General features: G+C 35.4%; 3 protein-coding genes across 5 annotated transcripts; 2 read left to right on the forward strand and 1 right to left on the reverse strand.

The window, feature by feature from the left end:
- The first annotated feature begins 216 nt into the window (after positions 1–216).
- LOC122576703 (E3 ubiquitin-protein ligase TRIM23-like) lies at positions 217–4,180 on the forward strand. Of its 3 annotated transcripts, none has more exons than XM_043747372.1 (7): positions 217–235; positions 1,120–1,196; positions 1,276–1,836; positions 1,894–2,002; positions 2,127–2,500; positions 2,557–2,925; positions 3,023–4,180. In XM_043747372.1, exons 2-7 carry the CDS (start codon positions 1,128–1,130, stop codon positions 3,215–3,217), a joined length of 1,677 nt encoding a protein of 558 aa, XP_043603307.1. In that variant the 5' UTR covers positions 217–235; positions 1,120–1,127; the 3' UTR covers positions 3,218–4,180. The 3 variants fall into 3 exon arrangements, with proteins under 3 accessions (XP_043603307.1, XP_043603306.1, XP_043603305.1); XM_043747371.1 differs by lacking the exon at positions 217–235 and adding an exon at positions 315–362; XM_043747370.1 differs by lacking the exon at positions 217–235 and adding an exon at positions 389–759.
- On the reverse strand, positions 3,480–8,343 carry LOC122576706 (calreticulin). The gene is made up of 8 exons (XM_043747376.1): positions 8,186–8,343; positions 6,444–6,548; positions 6,128–6,331; positions 5,631–5,782; positions 5,105–5,371; positions 4,792–5,028; positions 4,469–4,612; positions 3,480–4,278 (listed from the first exon to the last, which is right to left on the reverse strand). The coding sequence occupies exons 1-8, from the start codon at positions 8,268–8,270 to the stop codon at positions 4,261–4,263; spliced, it is 1,212 nt and encodes a 403-aa protein (XP_043603311.1). The 5' UTR covers positions 8,271–8,343; the 3' UTR covers positions 3,480–4,260.
- A 101-nt stretch (positions 8,344–8,444) lies between these two features.
- On the forward strand, positions 8,445–19,660 carry LOC122576702. Its single transcript, XM_043747369.1, has 9 exons — positions 8,445–8,984; positions 9,149–9,920; positions 10,163–10,908; positions 11,014–11,310; positions 11,395–11,764; positions 11,863–12,181; positions 12,253–12,425; positions 12,948–14,167; positions 18,077–19,660. The coding sequence occupies exons 2-8, from the start codon at positions 9,696–9,698 to the stop codon at positions 12,987–12,989; spliced, it is 2,172 nt and encodes a 723-aa protein (XP_043603304.1). The 5' UTR covers positions 8,445–8,984; positions 9,149–9,695; the 3' UTR covers positions 12,990–14,167; positions 18,077–19,660.
- The last annotated feature ends 1,529 nt before the right edge of the window (positions 19,661–21,189 follow it).

Below are 21,189 nucleotides of genomic sequence, written 5' to 3' on the forward strand. Positions count from 1 at the left end.
AAGTTTACAATAATTATATAATTTTATAATCCATTCATTTGCTGTGTATGTAATAATTCGTGTAGTAATTTGATTCCGTCGCTCGACTGATGTTTGCTGAAAAAACTTTTCTCATATAAAAATGACAATAAAAAATGTACACTAAGCATCTGCTTTTGGCTAGGTTTTCATTATCATTGCCACTTTCACAGTGGATACGCACGTTCTAGTCACTAAAAACACCGGAGGAAAAAATGTAAATATAGTTAGGCCGTTTGATCGTTAGAGGTGGTAATTCATAGAGCTGAATTTCTTCCATGCTGAAAATTGTGCAGAAAATTAGAATTGTTGCATATTCGTCTTGATACATTGTGAATGTAGTTGTAAATATGCCCTAAAATTGTAATATTACTAAATATTTCAAGCTGAAATAGAATTTTGGGGTCTTCTTTTCTTGCATTATTGAATTGAATAAATATTATCAGTGAAATTTTACAACTATAGTACAATTTTACATAATAAATTCTTTTATGTAACAAATGAAGCTTTGGAAGTCAATTTTACGAATTAGAAGTCAACTAATATGATCTAATATAAAATTATATGAATTATATATAAAATTATAGAAAAGACATCTATAATATATAACTTGTAACTTGTTAATTTACTAATATCATCAATTAATAAATTTGAATGCAAGAAGACCTTGGAATAGACTGTCTTGCTAATTGACGAAATTCTTCTGAACTGCATCTAATTATTAAGACAGCACTGTATCTAGTAAAAAAATAAAACTTTACTTATTTGAAATCATCTAAAACAATCATTTTTTATTGTATAATTAAATGATAAAACACGTGGAAAAGTTATGCAAAAATATTTTAAGCTTCTAAACTTATTTTACAAAAATTAAATTACATTATTATTTGTTATAAGTAATTTGTTATTACTGATTTAAATATTTTCTGTCTATTGTATATCATTAACCACGAATTATTACAGCTAACAAATATTCTATGCAGTTTTATATATGAAAATACTCTCTAACCTAAAACTTGCTTAAAAAGTGGAGTACTTGCATTAATACCCATTGTTCTGTAATTATTAATAATTTCTCATATATATCTAATTTCAATAAAGAAATTATCATGACTGACAACTTGGATCGTCTGAGCAAATACTTTAAACAGACTCTAAAACCTACTGTAAGAACCAATGTAAGTTAAGCATATTTAATAAACCAAACCAAATAAACTATCTTAAATTTCTGATTCTGTTTTAAATATCAATCTTTAGGTATTGGAATGTCGTGTCTGCGAAGAAGTATTTACTGTTGAAGGAATAAAAGTACCAAGATTACTACACTGTGGTCACACAGTATGTCATTCATGTCTTTTACGATTGAGACCTTGTATGACAGATCAGCAGTTCTTATTGTGTCCTTTTGATAGACAGCCAACAGGCATTAGTCAGAACAATGTCTGTAACTTGAAAAAGAATTTTGCTCTAATAGAATTGCTAGAAAGACTAGAACAGTCCAACAGTGAGAAACTATCTATACTTGAAAGGGAGAGATTACAATCTAATCAAACTTGCGATGAAGATGAAGCTCATACAGCAGTATTATATTGTACAATTTGTATGACACATTTGTGTGAGAATTGTGATAGTACCATTCATTCTTCAAGGACTTTAAGCAAACATAAACGTGTAACTCTATCAGAGAAACCGAAGGACAAACCAAAGTGTCCAGTGCATACAACACATGTTGCAGAATTTACTTGCACTCAGGAAGGTTGCCATAATTCCCTTATGTGCTATTTGTGCAAGGATTATGGTAGACATAGTACGCATAAGGTAACAAACATAATTTGTAATTAATGATCAATATTCTACTGTCTATTCTAATTGTAGCTAGCTTTGGTGGAAGTTGAGGCAGAGAATATTAGAAAATCTATTGTCACTGCTCTGCAGAAAATGACACAATTTATGGAGAGTATGAGAGATACAGCACACAGAATAGGCATGTTTGCTCTCGTTATTCTAACACTTTCATATTTTATTTCAATTTTTTATTGAACAGTAGTTAATGCAAAGACTTAATAAGTAAATCCATAGTAAATCTTTATTATGATTGTTGTTGTTAGAAACGGTAATACAAGAGCTAGAAGGATGGGCAATAGAAGATGCAAGACAAAGAGTACGTCAGCATTTTGAGGAACTAAGAGCTCTATTGGCTGAACAAGAAAATGCAGCCATCTCTTGTATTGAAACAGAAACCCGTGGGAGATTATGCGCTTTAAGCCAGCAACAACAGGACTTAACTACCACTAGGTCTCAAGTAGCTGATGTGTGCATTCAGTGCGAAAGTATTCTAGATTCTGAAGATTGGAAGTTATTAAGTAGCGCAACGAAAGTTAAAGAAGTGTTAACTACGTTGGAACAACAGCAGCAACATTATGCTCAACTTGGCCCTGACTTCCTCACACCAGAGTCTTCTATACCTATAATATTCAGCCGCGTAAGTGTTTACGTTATTAAGTCGAAGTATCACAATAATTCATAATGGAATTACAGGACAACAGAGTACATATCGGCACGAAGATTGATATGCGTGTGGTAATCTTGGGATTAGACGGTGCTGGAAAAACAAGCATTCTATCAGCCATAAGAGGCATCACGCTCTCCGGGCCGCCAATTTCTACAATTGGCTTTAATGTAGAAAGTCTAGAGTATAAAAATTTGGTATTCACTTTATGGGATGTTGGTGGACAACAGAAGTTTAGGCCACTATGGAAACATTACTATCACAATACACAGGCAGTAATCTTTGTAGTTGATGCCAGTGATAGATCTAGATTCGAAGAGGCTCAGAACGAACTATCAAAAATTGTAAATGAACGCGAATTGAAAGACGCTTTATTCCTGATATATGCCAATAAACAAGTGAGTTTTACAATATTTTCTTATACATGAATCATTGATAAACTTCTAATTAATTTTATCTATGGGGTTTTTGATCCATTGCTTTTTAATTTTGTAGGACCTCGCTGGTTGCGCTAGTGTCGAAGAATTAACTGATATCCTGTGTTTGCAAAAATTATGTTGCGGTCGAGCATGGCATATACAAGGCTCATCTTCACTTACAAACGCTTGTGGTTCTACACAAGGTCTTGACTGGTTAACCCAGCAATTGGGCGCTCATGAAACTTTATATACCATACCCACTATATCATAAAATTTATGAATGGCGACTATGCCTTATAGAACGAATGAGATTACAATGAAGAAAATTCAGACTTTGTATTTATATACTTAATTAGCCTGCAATTTGTTTTATAAATTATGTATTGCACATTCCGCGTATATCTTCTTTAATTAATTCAATAATTGTGATAATGTTTTCAAGTTATGTTTAGCTTATTGCCTTTGATATAATATAACTATCATGTGATAATAACCGTATTAATCAAAAGGCGAAAATAAACGGCCTGGGCACGTCTAGAAAAGTCTTATTTATTTTATTACATTGGTTACTTGGTTTTGCTTTTAATACATAATCGTACCAATCATATTTATATTTATATTTCATTCAGTCATGTCTGCATACATCCAATCATTCTTACATTTTAGGTGGAGCGAGATGTTTAATACGCGCGTACACTGTACGGAAATTGAAATAATATATAATATATATATTTATATATATATATAATATAGCATCATTAAATTACATTTCAATTATCTTTCAATTGTATATAAAAACACTTGACAAACAAAAACGGAACAACTTAGTCTTTCATGGAGCTGTGTCATGGGGAGGGGAGGACACGGGGCAAGATGACTCTATATGATATATATATATATATATACACCATATGTATTTTGGTAGCACATAATGAGCACTTTGATTTCTTTTTTTTTTGACACTCAACGTTCGGGACAGTAACCTCACATCGATGAATTTCATGGAACACGAACGAACGATTGAAGACTAGGTTTGAAAATTCAGGCTACGAAGATGAGGCCATGTTTCTTTAGAAAAAAATGAAAGAACTCTTATGGGTACACTGACTCAAATTGTCCACGAATTTAATAAATATTTCTTTTTCCCCGTAGAATTTCGTTCGATCGAAAGGGATCCGATTCATTTTATGGCAATGGTTAGTTTTTCTTTTTTATCGCTATGATTTATATGTGTTCTTATAGAAAATTAGTGCGTGTCGCGGCCACACAGCTCCTGGAATACAGTCTGTATTCGTGTCCATCACAACACATTATTTACAATTCATCATGTTCCTGAAAAATACGGAAAGACAAATTTTAGTAATACAGCCAAAATGTTAAGATGGTCGGAATTGTTTCATCTCATTCTCAGCAACGAAGAATTCTAGCCATTTTATCAATCAATTTAAATCAGAGCTAAATAGAATCATCATGAGAATTAAATAGAAGGAATAGCTTTTAATATTTTTTAAATGAAGCTTACTTCAGTATCAGGGACATTATTGTCCTCTTCATCCGCCTCTTCATCCTCATCATCATCTTTATTATCTTCATTTTCTTTAGTCTCCTTTTGTCTCTGTTTTCTTTCCTCCTCATCTTGAGCCTCTTTCATCTTTTTCTCACCCTCCTACAACGCGCAAATGATCGCCAAATAAATTTATGTAACTTGATATTCAAAATCGTAATAATAATTATGTAACTTCAGCAACGAGGAATTCCAGCTTTTTTATCGCTCATTAGAATCAGCAACGCTTCTAACATCATTATTTCTGCCAATAATTAGATATAATCTTTCTTAATACTTACAATAGTGGGTTTCCAAACTTCTTCCCCAAATTTACGAGCGACCTCAGGATCATCCGTAATCAGGACATTGTCGAATATTGTACCAGATTTTACTTGCCAGAGATCGAAACCGATAGCGCAAATTTCGTCCCTCTTGTACAATTCTGGGTCAGGAGTGTATTCAGGATTGTCAATCTCTGGGTGGATCCAGGGTCCTTTGTAGTTAGGATTATCAATTTGTTTCGGTTTCCATTCACCCTAAATACAAAGAAATTAATTTACGTGAGCATAAATCTGAATTTAATTTATTTAGACACAATTTTGTACAACTAACCTTATATTCGGGATTATCAATCATTGGAGCTTCCCACTCTCCGTCCATTTCATCATCCCAATCTTCGGGTTTAGTGGCCTCGGGATCGGGAATGTGCTCGGGTTTGTCCCAGTCCTCTGGTTTTTGGTCATCTGGATCGGGAATGGTAGCATTGTCGTCCCAATCTTCAGGTTTGCTCTGGGACGGATCTCTGATCTTCTTCGGTGGAAGGAAGTCCCAATCTGCTTCCAATTCACCTGATTCAACCTCCTCATTGTTGATTAAAACCTACGAAACAAATATAAACATTTAAATAAAAGGAAAGCTAACCATTTTCCAACAAATACGTATATATGAATCACAGAAAATGTCGTTCTTTGCTACTATCGTAAATAAGTAACGTAACTTATATACACTTTACGAACAAGATAATCATTGCTCTTCGAGATCCTCTAGCACCTATTCCCCACAATAAATCAATGAGAACATGTGACTCTAGGCTCGATATATATTTCTAAAACTTAATGTTACAGTTATATTCCCTTACTTTGTATGTGTTGTCACGCTTAACAATCAGAGTATACAAATTGGTATATATATCGTCCTTGCAGCGGATATCTTTGTTAATCAGAAGATTTTTGCCCTTGTAGCTGAAGATCACATGAACTTTCTTTGTTCCTGGTCCACAAATATCAGGTCCTGTGAAGAAATATCACATTTAGCAATGATCATGTTCATTGGATTCCTGCCAAATACATATAATACATACTATGTATTTTTGTAACAAAGAGAGAAAGTAACCCTAATAAGCATTTTTAATATTCACTAGATCTAACATTTTCTTGTTTTATCAATCATCTTTAATTAATGAAATGGTTAATGTATCTTTAAAGGTACCTGAAATATGTATGGTTACTATATTCAGGGCATAAGTAAGAATTCACTCTCCGAGATCCATTAGCACCAGCATGCCACAGGGCATAACCAGTGACTCTAGGCTCGGTTTCTTATTCAAATCGCTTTAAAATAGGTAAAGATTCTTACCAAACATGATCTGATATGGACTTTCACCATGCATATCTTTTTGATCCAACGAGCAATCAAATACTTTCACGTATCCACCGCCGCAGTCGATATTTTGTTCATGCTTAACAGTAAATTGAATAACAAGCGTTTTGTCTTTATTGCTGAATGGCTTGAATTTCGTGCTCAGGGCATAGAATCTGGCATCTTGAGATGTTTGGATACCTGTGGCAAATGAGAGAAATTATTGTATCAGTTGTTTTATTAAATCGTATATATAGAGAATCATGTTTTTCAACTCATATAAATGCTCTATAAGATATAAAAATTTCTTTACCTTTATCATTGTCTGGATTATTCCAAAATTTTCCATGGCTTAAAACAAACTTTCCAAATTCCTTTCCAGGATGTTCAGAATATACCCAATTCTTTTCCCAGGAATCTGTAAAATATTTATTCATGAAAATGCTAATTTGATGCTAATGGTTTTAAAAATCTTATTATAACAAAATAAATCCTTGATTACGTGATTTTAATGTAAGAAATATGAAATACAAATTTAACAAACAATCTACAGCAAAAAATTTTCTAGAATAAAAACATTAAGATTTTTGTAGCACAAGATATTATATAAAGAATAAATTGTTGCATAATAAATAATTTCCAAACAAAAACAATTACCGGATATTCTACCTAAAACAAGATCTCATGAAAAAGCATCATTTATTATGCAACAAAATCTAATAATTATATAAATAACCATTTCGAAAATCTTAATAATTTTATCAAATTTATATCATCGAATTTAATCGACTATCTTTCGCCAGAGATAGTAATCTGAAAGTTATTAGTTGTATTTGAACAGAATCGATATCTATATTGATTATCATACATACAAACAATGTTACAAAGAAATCAATCTAAAGATCGAATCAAACTCAATAAACATATACGGAATACCTAGTAATCATGGCATAATTGATAAATGGACGATTCTATTCTTAAAAAAGTAAGTCGAAAATATAGAATACGATTTTGTCATGGGACGCTACGTTTTCGAGAAAATGAGATTTGAAAATTTGTGAACTATACCCGAACTTGATTAATTCCGAACTGGACAGAATTGAATAATCAACAGGAGGTTATTCTACATGTGAAAATAAGCCGAAACTACAAAATAAAATCTTTTTAAGATGTTTAAGATGTTCCGCTTCCGAGGAAATTAAGTTTAAAAATTTACTAAATACGTACCGGATTTAATTAACGTGTTCAAATTACATTTTCTTGAAAATCATAAACTGAATGGTCTAAAATTGAAAATTTTACATCTTGTTTACTTAAATTACATGTAGAATAAACATCCTATAGATTGTTTATTCATATCCAATCGGTAATTAAGTTCACATATATAAAATATATTTTCAAATTTGTTTTCATTAAGAACAAAGCTCTGTATGAAATCTTTTAATTATTGTATATTTTAGATATATTTTTATATATAGAATCACCCTCTTGTCGGTCGTACCACAATTATTGGGACACCCTGTATAATTGCATCGCTCTCAGCGTTCAACACAGATCAACCAATCGATTGCGCGTCATGTCGGCGAAATGCAACGTATGCTTATAGCCCTCGCCACGAGACGGTTCTCATGCCACGTTTACGGCAACTTCGATTTTCCTCTGTGGCATATGGTATCGTAAACAATTCTACGGCGCTTGATCATGAAATCTAGCATTAATTAAGTAGAAATCCGTGTGCACATATAGAGAGCACGGTATTGCGGAAACGATCGAGGCAAGGGCGTGTGGTTACCAAGGAGAAATACACCGCTCGGTCTCTCTTAGAATCTATTAGCAGATCTTTCTGGAAAGCACTCCCCGATAAATCAATTTTCCACTCTACTACACAACTATCTTAATTAAAGACATGGGTGTGGTTTTTTCCTATGAAAACACGTAGGGAAGTTCCGTTAATTGTTCTAGACTATCTTTGGTTTGGGTTGCTGCATTTCGAAATGGAGTTACAGAATAAGAATGAAATTACGATGGAAAATGTCTGGATGCGTGTTTACTCACCGTCGAGGAACTTTTCCTCAAAGTAGACTTCCGCGGTGACGATCGTAACCGCCAACAGAAGGAAAATTGAGCTGAAGAATCGCATTTTCAGACGCCGGGACAACGAAAGTCCGGTCGACGAGGATGCTTACTCTACGACGAACTAGCCGATAATGCTCGAATCGTGGACGTGGTTGGTGAGTTAGCGGCCGTTGGGGTAGACAGATGGAGGATGCTGATTGGCTGAAACGCGAGCACCAATCAAAGCTGACCACGCTCAACCAACAAGGCGCCGCGCCGTGGCAGTTTATAGTCATGCCGCACGCACATAACTTCACGTCACTGATTACCTCATTTTATCTATTGTCGATATAGTAGAGGATATGGGATAATGATTCAGTGAAACGTTCTTACTGGTCAGCCTGCTGATGGCCATTATTTGGAGCAATATTCAGATAGGACTGACTTTTATAAATTTTTTTTAAATATATGTATACAACATCGGATTGCTCTTTGATTTTGTTATGATTAATAAACCAGAATATAGGTATGGATTAAAATTATGTAAGAGATTCATATAACATAGCCTTTATAGACAAAAAGGCGTCACAGGCTTGACAATGAAAAGCTGATTGGAGAAAGTGTTTCATCGTTTTACAAGGGCAGGTGAAAATTGGCCTCGTCATCAAAAAAGATCTTTCGCGAGAGTGCTGTCTGGGCAAACTTCTTGGGGGCTGGTACGCTCATCCTCAAAGTGACATGCAGGAGTCATTTAGTCAACTCCACATGGTACATTATGGTACTACAGGGCTCTTTATAGGTTTGTCTGAATGTTTCTAAAAAATGGGCCAAATTTCTCATACAATTATTACAAAATTAACGAAGTTAATGAATAATTGTATTAAAGATTGAAAAATTTTAAATAAAGATTACTACATGTATGGACTTTTCATTACTATTAATCAATGTTAATTGTTCTTTTAGAGCTTTATGTTGAGGATTAATTCAAAAGAATTTCATAGTAATGTTAAACATTTGCTGTATTAAGCTGCAAAACACAGCAGTAGATAGATGACGAATAATCGCTTATCATGCACACTCTCGATCGGAAAATTATGTAATCGCGAGCAAATGTAGGTCTGACAATGAAACTTGACCGGCATATTTACACAGTAAACATGAAGTCGTCGATAAAACAGACACAGCCTTCCCTCACGTTTTATTCTATGTTCTTATTTGTTCATGTAGAAGTTTTAACGATTTACACGTGTCACGATAAACCAACTCATCGAATAGAGATTCTGATCCTTGCTGATGCAACCACTTATCATCTGGAGGAACAGCTCCGGACGATGTATCGGGTTTCAGAACATATTGTATACCGATTTGTTTCCTTGGTAACGGCTTGTAGCAGGCGCACTTCGCTTTGGTCGAACTGCCACAAAATCTACAAGTAAAGCCAGTAAGGTCCAATCAGACCAGAGAAGTCGGTGGACCTGCAAGAAAACAGAAAAAATTAAAAAAAGGGAAAATGTTGCACTCGAAGGCAACAGCTGCTCTGTTGAGGTTGAAGGAGATAGACAAGAAGTATAATATAAAACGTAACGAGGGCACGAGAGTTCAGAGTAACGTCAGCACTGAAAGTTCTCTGGAAAGTTCATCTAGAAGTTTGCAAGTCAAATCTAAGACCTTGAATGACAAAGAAGATAGTTCAGCTTTATCAACACCTAATGCAGAGACGGAATTTAGATCCAAGGTATTGACCAGTTCTGCTGGATCATTTTAAATAACTTGTGGAAGATTTCAAGGTCATTTATTAGGTTATTGAACGTAGGAGGTATTTATAGGGGAAGAGAATTATTTTTTATATTATTGATATCACATCTATATTTTTTTGGAATTGATACTTTTATAAATTAATCTTTAATAATGTTTTATTCTTGACGAGTTGGAAAATTTATTTTATATTTTATTTAACTATATTCAATGCTTATTTAGGCATTTTCTAAATCCAAGATGGAGATTAAGATTCCATTCAATAACATAAAAGATGATGAATCTTCAATCAGTGACAGTGTGACTTTGAATAAGCTTTCAAAGACATCCCCTAAAACGAGATCCATAATCGAAAGTATTGAAATAGAAGAAGAAAGTAAAGATTCAAGGTTGAAAGAATTTCCTGAGAGTCTCTCAAACCTGGATACGAATTCCAAAGATAAGGTTAAAATCCCCACGATAGGATCTCGGGATTCCCCAAGGAACAATGATAATTCTTCTATCGCTACAGCGTTTTCCAGGCGCTCAGATGTTTCTGAAACAATTTCAGAAGCAGTTAAATCCGTGAACGAGACTTCCTCTAAAAAAAGCGATGAAAAATCGTACGAACCAGAAGTGAAGATGGCTGAGGACAATGTCCCGTTATCGAATAGCGATAATAAAGAAACGACGATAGAAGAAGTTATCAGGCTAATCGAAGAAAAAAGCGAAATCACCTCTGAACAATCAAAGACGATGAACAAGGACATTTCCATGGAGAAGATTTCCTTCAAAGAAGAACAGAAGACTAGATACGAAGATGACACTTTCGAAGAAGCTTCTAGTTCCATTGAATCATCTAGTTCTGTTGAACAGAAGCTGGAGAAGAGCTCGGTAGAGGATACTGTGATTTCTGGGGTGAAACATATTAAGATTACTCCACACAGGCAGACAGAGAATGTTCAGAAGACGGTGGTCGACGAAGATAGGTTATTAAAATAGAGATTCCTGTGTTTTTTTAAATATTTTTCTTTTTAGAAAATATCTTGAGTTGAAGGTACATTATAATATTTAGAATTATGTTGATTTCTCAGAGACAAAGAAATCGTGGAATTGATCGCGCCAAAAATAATGCATAGTACCAGCGAGTGTGATATTGGCCTCGACGAGGAGTTATCGAATTACGTGAAGAGAACAGAGAACATGGACGAAGCAGGGCCGATCAATCTTCTGAAGCTACCTAAACAAGTAACTCCAACGCGGAGGCACGTTCGTCGAAAAAAGTACCGGAAGTTGCCTAATGAAAACACAGAGGAGAAAACTGACTCGACTTCTGAACACGAAAGATTAACAGAACGTAAGGAAAACAGCCAAGAGTCCATGACATCCATGTAAGAAGCAATTCTGTTATCTTCGGTCCTCTATAATTGAAGAAATAAATTACTTTACCGTGTGTATCTCCTATATTGTTTTAGAAAAAGTGAAAAGGATCCGAAGGAAACTTCCTTACCAACGGAGTACGACAGAGGAGAATTTATTAACAGAATAGAAACTGGAAAGTCAAGAACTGAGATAGAAGATGGCAGTTCGAAAACGAATTTCAGTGAAGAGAAACTTCTAAGAGAAACTCCAAAACAGTCTGATGTTACCTGTACTTTAAGAAAATTGAATAAAGATGCAATTAATGCCATAGTTAGGAGAAGTAGGGTTCAAACCCCAGTAGAAGCTTTAAGTAGCCCAAATAAACCTAGACCTTGTAAAAATTGTGGAACTATAACGAAACTTCCAGTTGTAGATGCTGTAGATTATGACAGTGACGCTTCATCTCTAGAAAAATTTAAGACGGTAAATATTTTAGAGAACAAATTTTTGGACAATTTAGTACTTTTAATATTCCTTTAACATGTAAAAAATTGTGAATCTTTTGCCAAAAATCTTTATAGGGCAAGGAGACTAATTGTGATCAAAGAGTTAAACAGAAGAAGACTAAATGTAAGAAAGTTTCGAGGTCATCGAAAAATCGAAAATCACCAAATTGTAACAAAGTAGAGGGGAAGTACTCGAGATTCGAATGCAGACAAATGCATAATCTGCGGAAGCACGCAGCAATACTCAGATTGCAACAAGAACGCGAGGACATCCGTAATTACTTGCTGGAGCTGGAAGGCACGCGATTAGAATTTGGTCCAGGCATGACGTCGTCTAAATTATCCGTCTTCAAACCGCTTGAATTTCCAAAAATCGCAGCATTTGTAAAGCCTGGTAGATTATATTTCTTTTAATTCATTCATTTCTATTTCCCTTAATTCATGTATTTTTTTTCGTAATAACAGATGAGGAGGATTCAATATTTAAGGCCAGAGGTGGGCTTGCCGAATTACAGAAAAGAATACTGATGATAAAGCAGTGCCTGAAGGATCAATACATTCTTTACAGGGATTACAGTAGTTTAGCACAGACAGTGAACTCAAAATATATTCCTGCCAGCCTGGAGGATGCAAAGAGGGTATATGTTTCATTTATACTTCTTTCCCTATATAAAAAAGAGAAAAATTCTGAAGTATCAGTACGTGTAATCTCTACACAAAATCTATTATTCACCATAAAATTAAAATATACAATACCATTGCGTTAAGTCCTCCTTCTATTATTTTAATAGAAATCGGTCTAAGAAAAATTACATAACTTTTCTGATAAATTTCTAATCTAAATAAACATTATTTACAATTAAAACTGAATAGTAGTCATTCTTCATCAAATTTTCCCAAAGTTACTATCACATTCCTAATCTAAAATAAACACACGTTTACATAACAATTTTTCACGGCGCACCATTGTGTAGTACAACAAAAAATAGTAAGAAAGACAGTATCGACCGGTAGGAAGTACAAACGCGTAGGAAACAATGGAAAGACAATAGAAATGGCTTACGAGGAAACAAGCCAAACGGGATTCCCCTTTGCCGGAGGAAGTTTTTCGATCGACGACATCCACATTCGAAAGTTTTAACGAAATAATCCTGTTTCAGACGATTCGCCAGTTACAGAGAGCAACGATTAAGAGCAGGTGACCGGTCGTTTCTACGAACCTCATGACAAGAACCGACCAGGCACGTGCAACGTGATTCTTCTACCAGAGTGAACGGTGTTGTTCCGCGCAGTACTGTGTACTGTGTATTATACTTCCTCTGTGATGGTTGTGCGTCGACTTTTGCTTCGTATTATTGTACTAGTTTTGTGAAATAAATTTGTCTTGGAAGTGATCCCATGCTCATTGTTATTTTAAGTTAGGCGATTCCAATGAAATTTAATGGATAACTACAATTGGGAGTACAAGGGCCGACTCAAAGAAAGTTTCAAATTAACAATGAAATTATATTTGAATTTAATTCTTGCGCTAGAAGTGATTCACAACAGTTTAGACTAAGTTATTTAACTACAAAGTATTTTACTTTAGTTCTATTCTATATTTTGTGTAATAAAGTTGATCGAAATCCAAATAAATCCAAAGAAATCCAAAGAAATAGGTAACTAAAACTCAAAACTTGTAACTTCTAATAGAGAGAATAACAAAACAAAAAGTGCATTACTTAAATAACCCAACTGAAATCTAATCTAAACTTTGTAATCCCCAATGAATCAACAATACTAATTATAGCTTATCTTCAAACAATTCAGGAATAAATCGAAATCGCCCATTTCATTCTACATAAAATTCCCATTCACTCTCACAATAAAACAGATTTTAAATCAATACCAGCCATCAATCATAACTTCAAAGATTGTTTCAAAATTCCATTGTAATCGAGTCTATCCATCATAGCGCGCTCGATCTAAAAAATTTGCAGCTTCCACACAAAAGCGTTGAAACATCCAGCCGGCATCTCAGCGAATCGATACCACTATATCATGTTGAAAAGGGTCCGGAGAGAGAAGGGCAGACCCTACGCAGCCATCCACGCTTTGGAGCGTGTGTACGCGTGCGTGTTGCACGCGCACGTGCAGGAGAAGCTCGAATGAGCGGCGGTGATGCCGGCGTTCTTTCATTGACGTGCTGTTCGCTATATCCTGTATTCTTCAGTCCCGAGCGAGCCTCTGCACGCTCGTGATCACGGATTTTGTGTTGGTGGTTCCTCTTGAGCAAAACATTCGAGAACTTATAATTTTTGACAGTGACTGAAAAATATTTCAAAATAAAATAAATCATACTTTAGAAGAATTTGGTGATTGAAGTTGGATGACATCTACGGTGAGTCTTTTAAGATTTCTTTGTGTTGTTTTTGGTTATTGAGTATTATTGACTCTTTGACTTCTTGTTTTTGGGTACTTTTGTTTTTTTTTGTAATTGCAATAAAATAAAGAGAAATTACTGGAGATTATAAGGTTTGAAGAAATTTAGTATGATTTTGGTAAAATGTTCTGACTGTTTTGAGAGTATATATTTAGTTGTTTTTAACACGCGGATATTTGAATAGATGACATCAGCAAGCGTCTGGAACAAGCGGCGCGCCACAAGTTTTATCTTATTAAAATATACATGCACCTTGCTACACCTGGAAAGCAAAACCACATATACTGTGTCAAGGTTCAATGGATCAATTGAAATTGTGTAACCGTAGACCGGTTTCTGCAAGTAAACTGACCCGCGGCTAATTAACCTTACTACCCGAGTATTAATTATAGTTCAGGAATATCAGATCGATTAATGCGCTCTTCATTTCATTGGTCTCTTTGCCAAAATGCTCGTATATGGAGTAACGAATTTCTGATTTTTGCAAAAGTTCGACGTCTTAATTTTCCAATTTTCATAGCGTCAAACTTTTATTTCTTCATTTTTTAAAGCGTCAAGTTTCCAAATTCTAAAGCAACAAAATGATCAAAATTTTAAATTTAGAATTTTACAGAATTTTCAGTGCGTCAAGATATGAAAATTTTCAATTAAACATTTTCCAATCTTCATGCCATCAAATTTTTGAGATTCCAAATATAAAATTTTCCAATTTTCCAATCTTTCAACTTCTGAAATTTAAAATAACAGTTTTCTTTATTTCTGATACAAAATACCCAAGGAAAACCTTAGCTACAACAAGAAATAATAAAACGCAAACCTCAGTAGCTCTTAAAACCCGTGGAGAAGCCGCGAAATCGCGGCTCGTGGCAAGCGTGTTCCCACGAATTTCTCCGCAGCGTCGATCGCGTCGAACGCAATATGTACGCTGGAATATCTTAGAAATTCGAGCGCATTTAGAATGGCGAAAGTAATCGGGGAGCTCTCCCGGGATCTCCCTCTAGAGACCTTATCCTTGATGGAATCGAGGTCGTCTTCGATGATGTCGCTGTTTCATCGACGTCTATTCGTCAGATCTCGATGTTGTCGTCATCACGATGTCGCGGAAAAACAGTCTCGAATCCGACGTTTTCTAATATCCGTTTCCGTTCGACCCTAATGCGTCTTTCTCCGTGCTACGTGTCACTCGTGTGAAATAGAACAGGAATTCTAGGAGGGGAACAGATCGAGTGGGGAGTCGACCCTAATGATGCTGGGCCGACAAAGCAAGAAACTTCTTTTCGTCTCTTCGCATAACATGGAAATTTATGGCAATGGTAATTAATACGAGTCGAACAACGGGACCGTGAAATGCCAGAAACGTGTCTGATTTTTGTATTTTTGACTGGCCAATTACTTTCGATGGTCCTTTGTTTCTTATTTTAGTCGTTTTAAGGTTTGGATATTTGGACGTGGATTGGATCTAAAATGGACCGTGAAATAGCAGAGACGTGTCTGAACCTCGTAATTTTTATTGATCAGTCATTTTCTATCATATTTTGTTTCTCATAGATGATCATGAATTTTTAGGTTAGGATGAAATTGAACAGTGAATCTAAAATAATTTTAACAATATTAATTCTTATCCCGGTTATGTCTTTTGGGAACATTTATAGCATCCTCGTTTCTTTATGTTTGGAGCTCAACCGAGCGTGAACTTTGACCTGGAAGAGTGCACACACGCTCCGTCGACTTCCAGTCATTGTTATGGGCTAATTTACTTTGGAGGAAGCTTGAAATTCAAAGATGTTCCGCTCTATACAATTCGATGTATCTAACTTGCTATACTTCCAGAGTTAACCTAACTTATCTTGAAGAGGGAAGATGAACAAAGGTCAAATGGACCATCTGTCTCACGTTACGCTTTTCTTCCGGAAGAAACGTTTTAAACAACTTAAAGGTCACTGATCAGATCAATGTGAACATTAATTTTAGGTCAACCATAACTTTCAGTCCTTGTAATTGACCTTTAATGACACCTCTGTTTTTCATTCTAAATTATCTTTAGTTATTTTTGTTACCAGTTTTACACTTGAACGAGAATCCAATAACCCTGTGATAATGTGATACGCAAGGCTCTCATGGTGAATGTCACTTCACGGGTTGTAGGTAATTCAGAGTGTTGATCCACGCGTCTCGAGGGCGAGTTTAATTACCACGCGCCATCTTTGTTAATGGTAATCAATAATGGACGTCATTTGGATAGCATTAAACACATCTGGCTGTTTATTGACCCGCACCCCATTAAGAACTTCTGATCGATCTTCCATGAACTTCAGTGTACGACCCTTGCTTCAGGTTATAGTTATTCATGGTGATTGTCGTCAGTCATAATCGATCCAATGTGCGTAAAAATTCGAACTGATTGACAACGCTGGTCGCCATTGATAAAGTGGAAAACTTGTAGGCGTCATTAAATCTGGTCTTTTATATTGTTAGTTCTCTAGATTTCAAACTCTCAGAATTTTAAATTAAAAATTTCCCAGTTCTGAAATTTCCATATTTAAAATTCTCCAGTTCTGTAATTTCCAAACTAAAAACTCTCCAAGTTTAAAATTCTGCAATTTTCAAACGCTCAAATTATCTTTTTCCAATTCTCAAACCGTAAGATTTTCACATTTCCAAATTTAGAATCCTTCAAATAGTCAGATTGTATAGCAATTATAATATTTTTACAATAACTACATTGCATGTATTATGTAATAACTACTAATCATATAACTACATAATTACAATTTGATGGAAATTGTTTTTTTTTAATCGATTGAACGCGGAACGAGAGTGGAAACAATTGTTCCAGGTTGCAGATTGTCGATTGCCCAACAAGCAAAGAATCGATTCCGCAGTGCTACCATGATTTCGTTCCATCCATTCGACTCTTGACGATTTCTCCTCCGTTCATCGAGATGCTTTCGACCAATTAACGCAGTTTTTTCGATGCGTCACTGTAAACAACGAGGATTCTTTAGAAAAAAGCGCCATTCAATAGTTCATTTGACAGAGTCAATCAATCTTGCCGCCATTACTCATTGAAAATTCTGAAGAATCGTTTCTTTATACCCAATACCTTGTGCTTCATTTCATGTTATAAGTGTCCCTATTTTATTCTCTAATTATATACCGTGTTTCCAGCATTCAGTCTCTTCAATCATAAAGTGACATTCAAATAAAAAATGAGCAAAAATCCTATCCTAAGATCTTCATTTACGCGTAACCTACTATACTTTAAGTTATACCTGTCTTTTGTTATACCTCTCTTTTGTTCTCTAATTGTACGCCATAATTCCAGCAAACGTATGTTGTATCGGGGATCAAACTTCTCTCATGTGATACAGTTTGCGGCGGCGCGAGGAGTTACGAAATCGCCAAGCCGGTTGCCCAAGACGCTCTATGTGTCCGGTAGTTTCTCTTTGTTCCACTGGCTGCCTCCAGGATAACCGGCTATCCTCGCCTCTGTACACACATTTTCGCGCAGCGTTGTAATTACACGGTTCTTTCTGTTATACTTTGATCCATTTAGGCCGAATTATGTTTTTCCCCGTGAAATTTCATGCAACGTCCACGTAATCTCCAATTACCATCGTGTGGTAATAAAACAAGCCAGTGAGTTTCTTTAGCAGGCAATTACTAAATTAGAAAATCGCTACTTTCTGACTCCACTTGACACTATGCTTATATTTGAAAAAATGTAAGATTAAATATCTAATTGCTTACTGCCTAAATTTTATAAGAAATATATTTTCCCAAATATTGTAACTTGAAATTTCAATATATCGTCTTTAAAAAATTGAAATGAAGTTAAAATCGATAATAATCTAATACTTCGATTAGGTTTCCTTCAGATTGGCCAATTGCAATCTTTGTTCTCCGAAGACCCAAGGACGCACTTTCCCTGCTCACATGGCGGAACTATTTTTAGAATATGGCTGGTAAAAGGAGGAAAGGGCAGCGAGAACACGGTTTGACGAAGCGTTTACTTCGATTTTCTCCCTTTAACTTGTTGTTTTGTCCGTCTGTCGCCTTCAGGCTAGTCTTTCATTCGACTGAGCCGCCTTTATCCTTCTCCGTCGACTGCTGACTATTTTCGTGCCAGAAACGAATGCAGCGTCACGGCGCCAGCGTCCGGCTCCCTAGCCAAACAAGAGAAAATTGTACAAATCGCGGCGACGTGTATTTGCATCGTAAAGTCGCCTCCAAGACAACGCCGCCTTGACTTGACCCTGTACATAAGGTGTATATCAGACTATGTATAGGCAAACCCTCAAGGCCTAACTTATTTTGGTCTCCAGTTTCGTATTGATAGAAAACGAGGCCTTTTTAAACTTGGTTACTCACTTAACAATCATTTCTCTAGACTAATTCTATTATTATTACTAATACTTCTATTTAATCCTTCTATAATTACTCTAAAAAACAATTAATTTGAGAATTAGAATCCCTAAAGTAAAGTTAGATTCACTGTAAACAAAAAAGGAGAACTTTTGTTAAGGAGGAACAGGAATTAAACTGATGCTTGATAATAAAACTATGACTCGCGATTCTGTGGCTTCCCCATGGTAAACGAAACGAGGCGGAAATTGATGGAAAGTCATTGACAATGAGTCACTGGCTCCGCTTCAAGGGCTAGGGACGCGGGGGTGCGGATAATGTCATCGCTAGAATTAATTTAGTGGTCATCGGGGTGAACAACCTAGAACATCAGCTCTGTTTGGCCAAAAAAATGTTCGTTAAAACATCTGGAAGCGATGACGCACTCGAACCTTGATTAAAAAAGCGCTTCATCAAAGAATCTGCGCGTCTTCTTCGCTAATTACATTTTTCTGTCCATCATAACCTCGAAATTCAAACCAAATGGTGTTTCTTGTGTTTTTCTTCTAGTTACAGATTTTTATTCCTTTATGTATTTATTATACTTATGTATTTATGTATTTATGTATTTATGTATTTATTAAGGTGTCCATGATTATTGGAATATCATGTATGATGATCATGAGGAAAACTTTGTATGATATTAAATATGGTCTTGATTCAATGATAATTATCTTTTTTCTGATCAATAAAGTTTGACTTCTTTTATCCTGTTTCTTTTTATGCGTGAGGATTCGTCAGGTGGTCTTCTCGCTCTTGATGGCCTCTCGCTTTTATACCGGATCACCTTGGGCGAGGAAACCCCTCCCTCAGTTGACTTCATCTCTGCTAGTGTCCACACGACGCTCGAATCTCTTTTAAAGGACGATAAACGCGCTCATGGTTACCTGATGCACACCTTGGACATGTGATGCCACTCCTCCTGACCCCAATTTGCGTCCATTTTTCGTCATCTGCAAGGATCACCGATGTTAGACGCTTTTTTTAGCGGTTAGGGTAACTAATCTTACCTAGTGCGTGCGTGAGGTCGATATGCTCCTTCCGGAAACTGTAAACAGGGTCGTAAATCGTGTCACAGCTTTCCATTCTTCTTCTTTCATGGGGAACACGATTCCAGAAGGAGGAAGATATATTGGAGGTTAAAGATGAAAAGAGAGGGAGAATTGAAATCGGTCATAAGTAGCTTAAAGGAGCAGGAAGAAATGGGCAGAGCAAGAAACATTTGCTCAAAGAGCGAAAAGTATGGTGAACAGACATTTTTCTACAGCTAATCTTTTTTAAAAAATATTGCTTGTTAAGACTTATTGCTGTGACTTCCATAATAATTATTACACTGCGATTTTTTGTGCACTTATGGGAAGTTTCAAGACTAGAATATACAGAAATATCTAAAATATTTGAAGTAGAAGTTAAGACAGATTAAACGATCAAATATTCAACACTAAAGCGATGGAAAAGAGAAGAAAAAAATAAAAGTGCAGCGAGAAGAAAAGGGGAGAGAAACAAAAGAAGAGAAGAGTATTTGAAAGCGAATAAGGGAATGGCTGGGGGCGAGGAGGGACAAGAAGGAAAGTGGCCGAAAGGGAGAAGGAAATGGAGCCAGAGACTAAACACGAGGATCATGGTGGTCGATGACGCCGACGGTAACTCGTGGGAGCCTGTCGCCTTAAATACCTCGTGACATTATCCGCTTTACAATGTACCTGTATATAACCTTAAATTAAAAAATGGTACAAAGTACAAGTAAAGTTAGAGAGATATTTTATTCGACAACCGTCGAATTTCCAAAATTTCAAAATTTTCAAATTTTAATTTACAAAATTTTAAAATTCGTTTCCCAGATAGTTTGATAAAGTTATTAAATATATGTAGCCTCATACAAAGAAGTAATTCAAACAAATACTTACTGATGTAGATGGCGTTTCCGAGTTCAATAGTGGATGGATCATTGTTTTAAGCAGTACATTTGAAAAAAGTACATATATTGAGTTTGAATTGTATGAAGAATTCAAAACGCGTTGAGACAGTGAAGCATAATACAAAGAAAACAATGAACGTCGCTTCTGAAGTGAGCTATACGATTGCTTCAAAACGTTATAGAACACGGGAAACAGGGAGATGTCTTCGTGATGTGAATAACCATGGTTTTGTATAGCTGTAACAGCTAAGTGACATTGGAGAAGTGGAAATGAAACTTCCCAATCTGAAATTAAATTGGAACTACATACATATATATTTCAATTACGTGGGTACAAAGAACTGGTATTAAAAAGTGCGAAGGCTAAACAAGCAGTAAAATGTGGTTTTGTCGTAGTCGATCGAGTCGTCAAGAATGATTGCACAACGTTGTTTATTTCCAATGCTACACTGTTTTTATCCATCGTGAAAATATATAACCTAGTCAATTTTTCATTTCTTCTATTTTTTTAAATTAATTCTTATAGCATTTATCTCATTCCTAATTAAGGTAAATTCGTAATTAACAATTGATAAGAGGAGAACTTGTAGTTTTGGATGAGTAGATTATAATTTTTCATAGCTATTTTGTAATGATCAAAACGATGCGGAGACAGAGC

The sequence above is a fragment of the Bombus pyrosoma genome, linkage group LG16 (genome assembly GCF_014825855.1).
Source record: "Bombus pyrosoma isolate SC7728 linkage group LG16, ASM1482585v1, whole genome shotgun sequence".
Lineage (NCBI taxonomy): Eukaryota > Metazoa > Arthropoda > Insecta > Hymenoptera > Apidae > Bombus > Bombus pyrosoma.

Bases quoted from the DNA above. Each gene is read 5' to 3' on its own strand.
- LOC122576703 (XM_043747372.1), top strand. From the start codon at position 1,128: ATGACTGACAACTTGGATCGTCTGAGCAAATACTTTAAACAGACTCTA. The intron at 1,197-1,275 runs GTAAGTTAAGCA...ATCAATCTTTAG, and splicing joins AACCTACTGTAAGAACCAAT to GTATTGGAATGTCGTGTCTG. The intron at 2,501-2,556 runs GTAAGTGTTTAC...ATGGAATTACAG, and splicing joins TACCTATAATATTCAGCCGC to GACAACAGAGTACATATCGG.
- LOC122576706 (XM_043747376.1), bottom strand. From the start codon at position 8,270: ATGCGATTCTTCAGCTCAATTTTCCTTCTGTTGGCGGTTACGATCGTC. The intron at 6,332-6,443 runs GTAAAGAAATTT...CATTTGCCACAG, and splicing joins TAATCCAGACAATGATAAAG to GTATCCAAACATCTCAAGAT. The intron at 5,783-6,127 runs GTAAGAATCTTT...ATTTCTTCACAG, and splicing joins TCCATATCAGATCATGTTTG to GACCTGATATTTGTGGACCA.
- LOC122576702 (XM_043747369.1), top strand. From the start codon at position 9,696: ATGTTGCACTCGAAGGCAACAGCTGCTCTGTTGAGGTTGAAGGAGATA. The intron at 9,921-10,162 runs GTATTGACCAGT...ATGCTTATTTAG, and splicing joins AGACGGAATTTAGATCCAAG to GCATTTTCTAAATCCAAGAT. The intron at 11,765-11,862 runs GTAAATATTTTA...AAATCTTTATAG, and splicing joins CTCTAGAAAAATTTAAGACG to GGCAAGGAGACTAATTGTGA.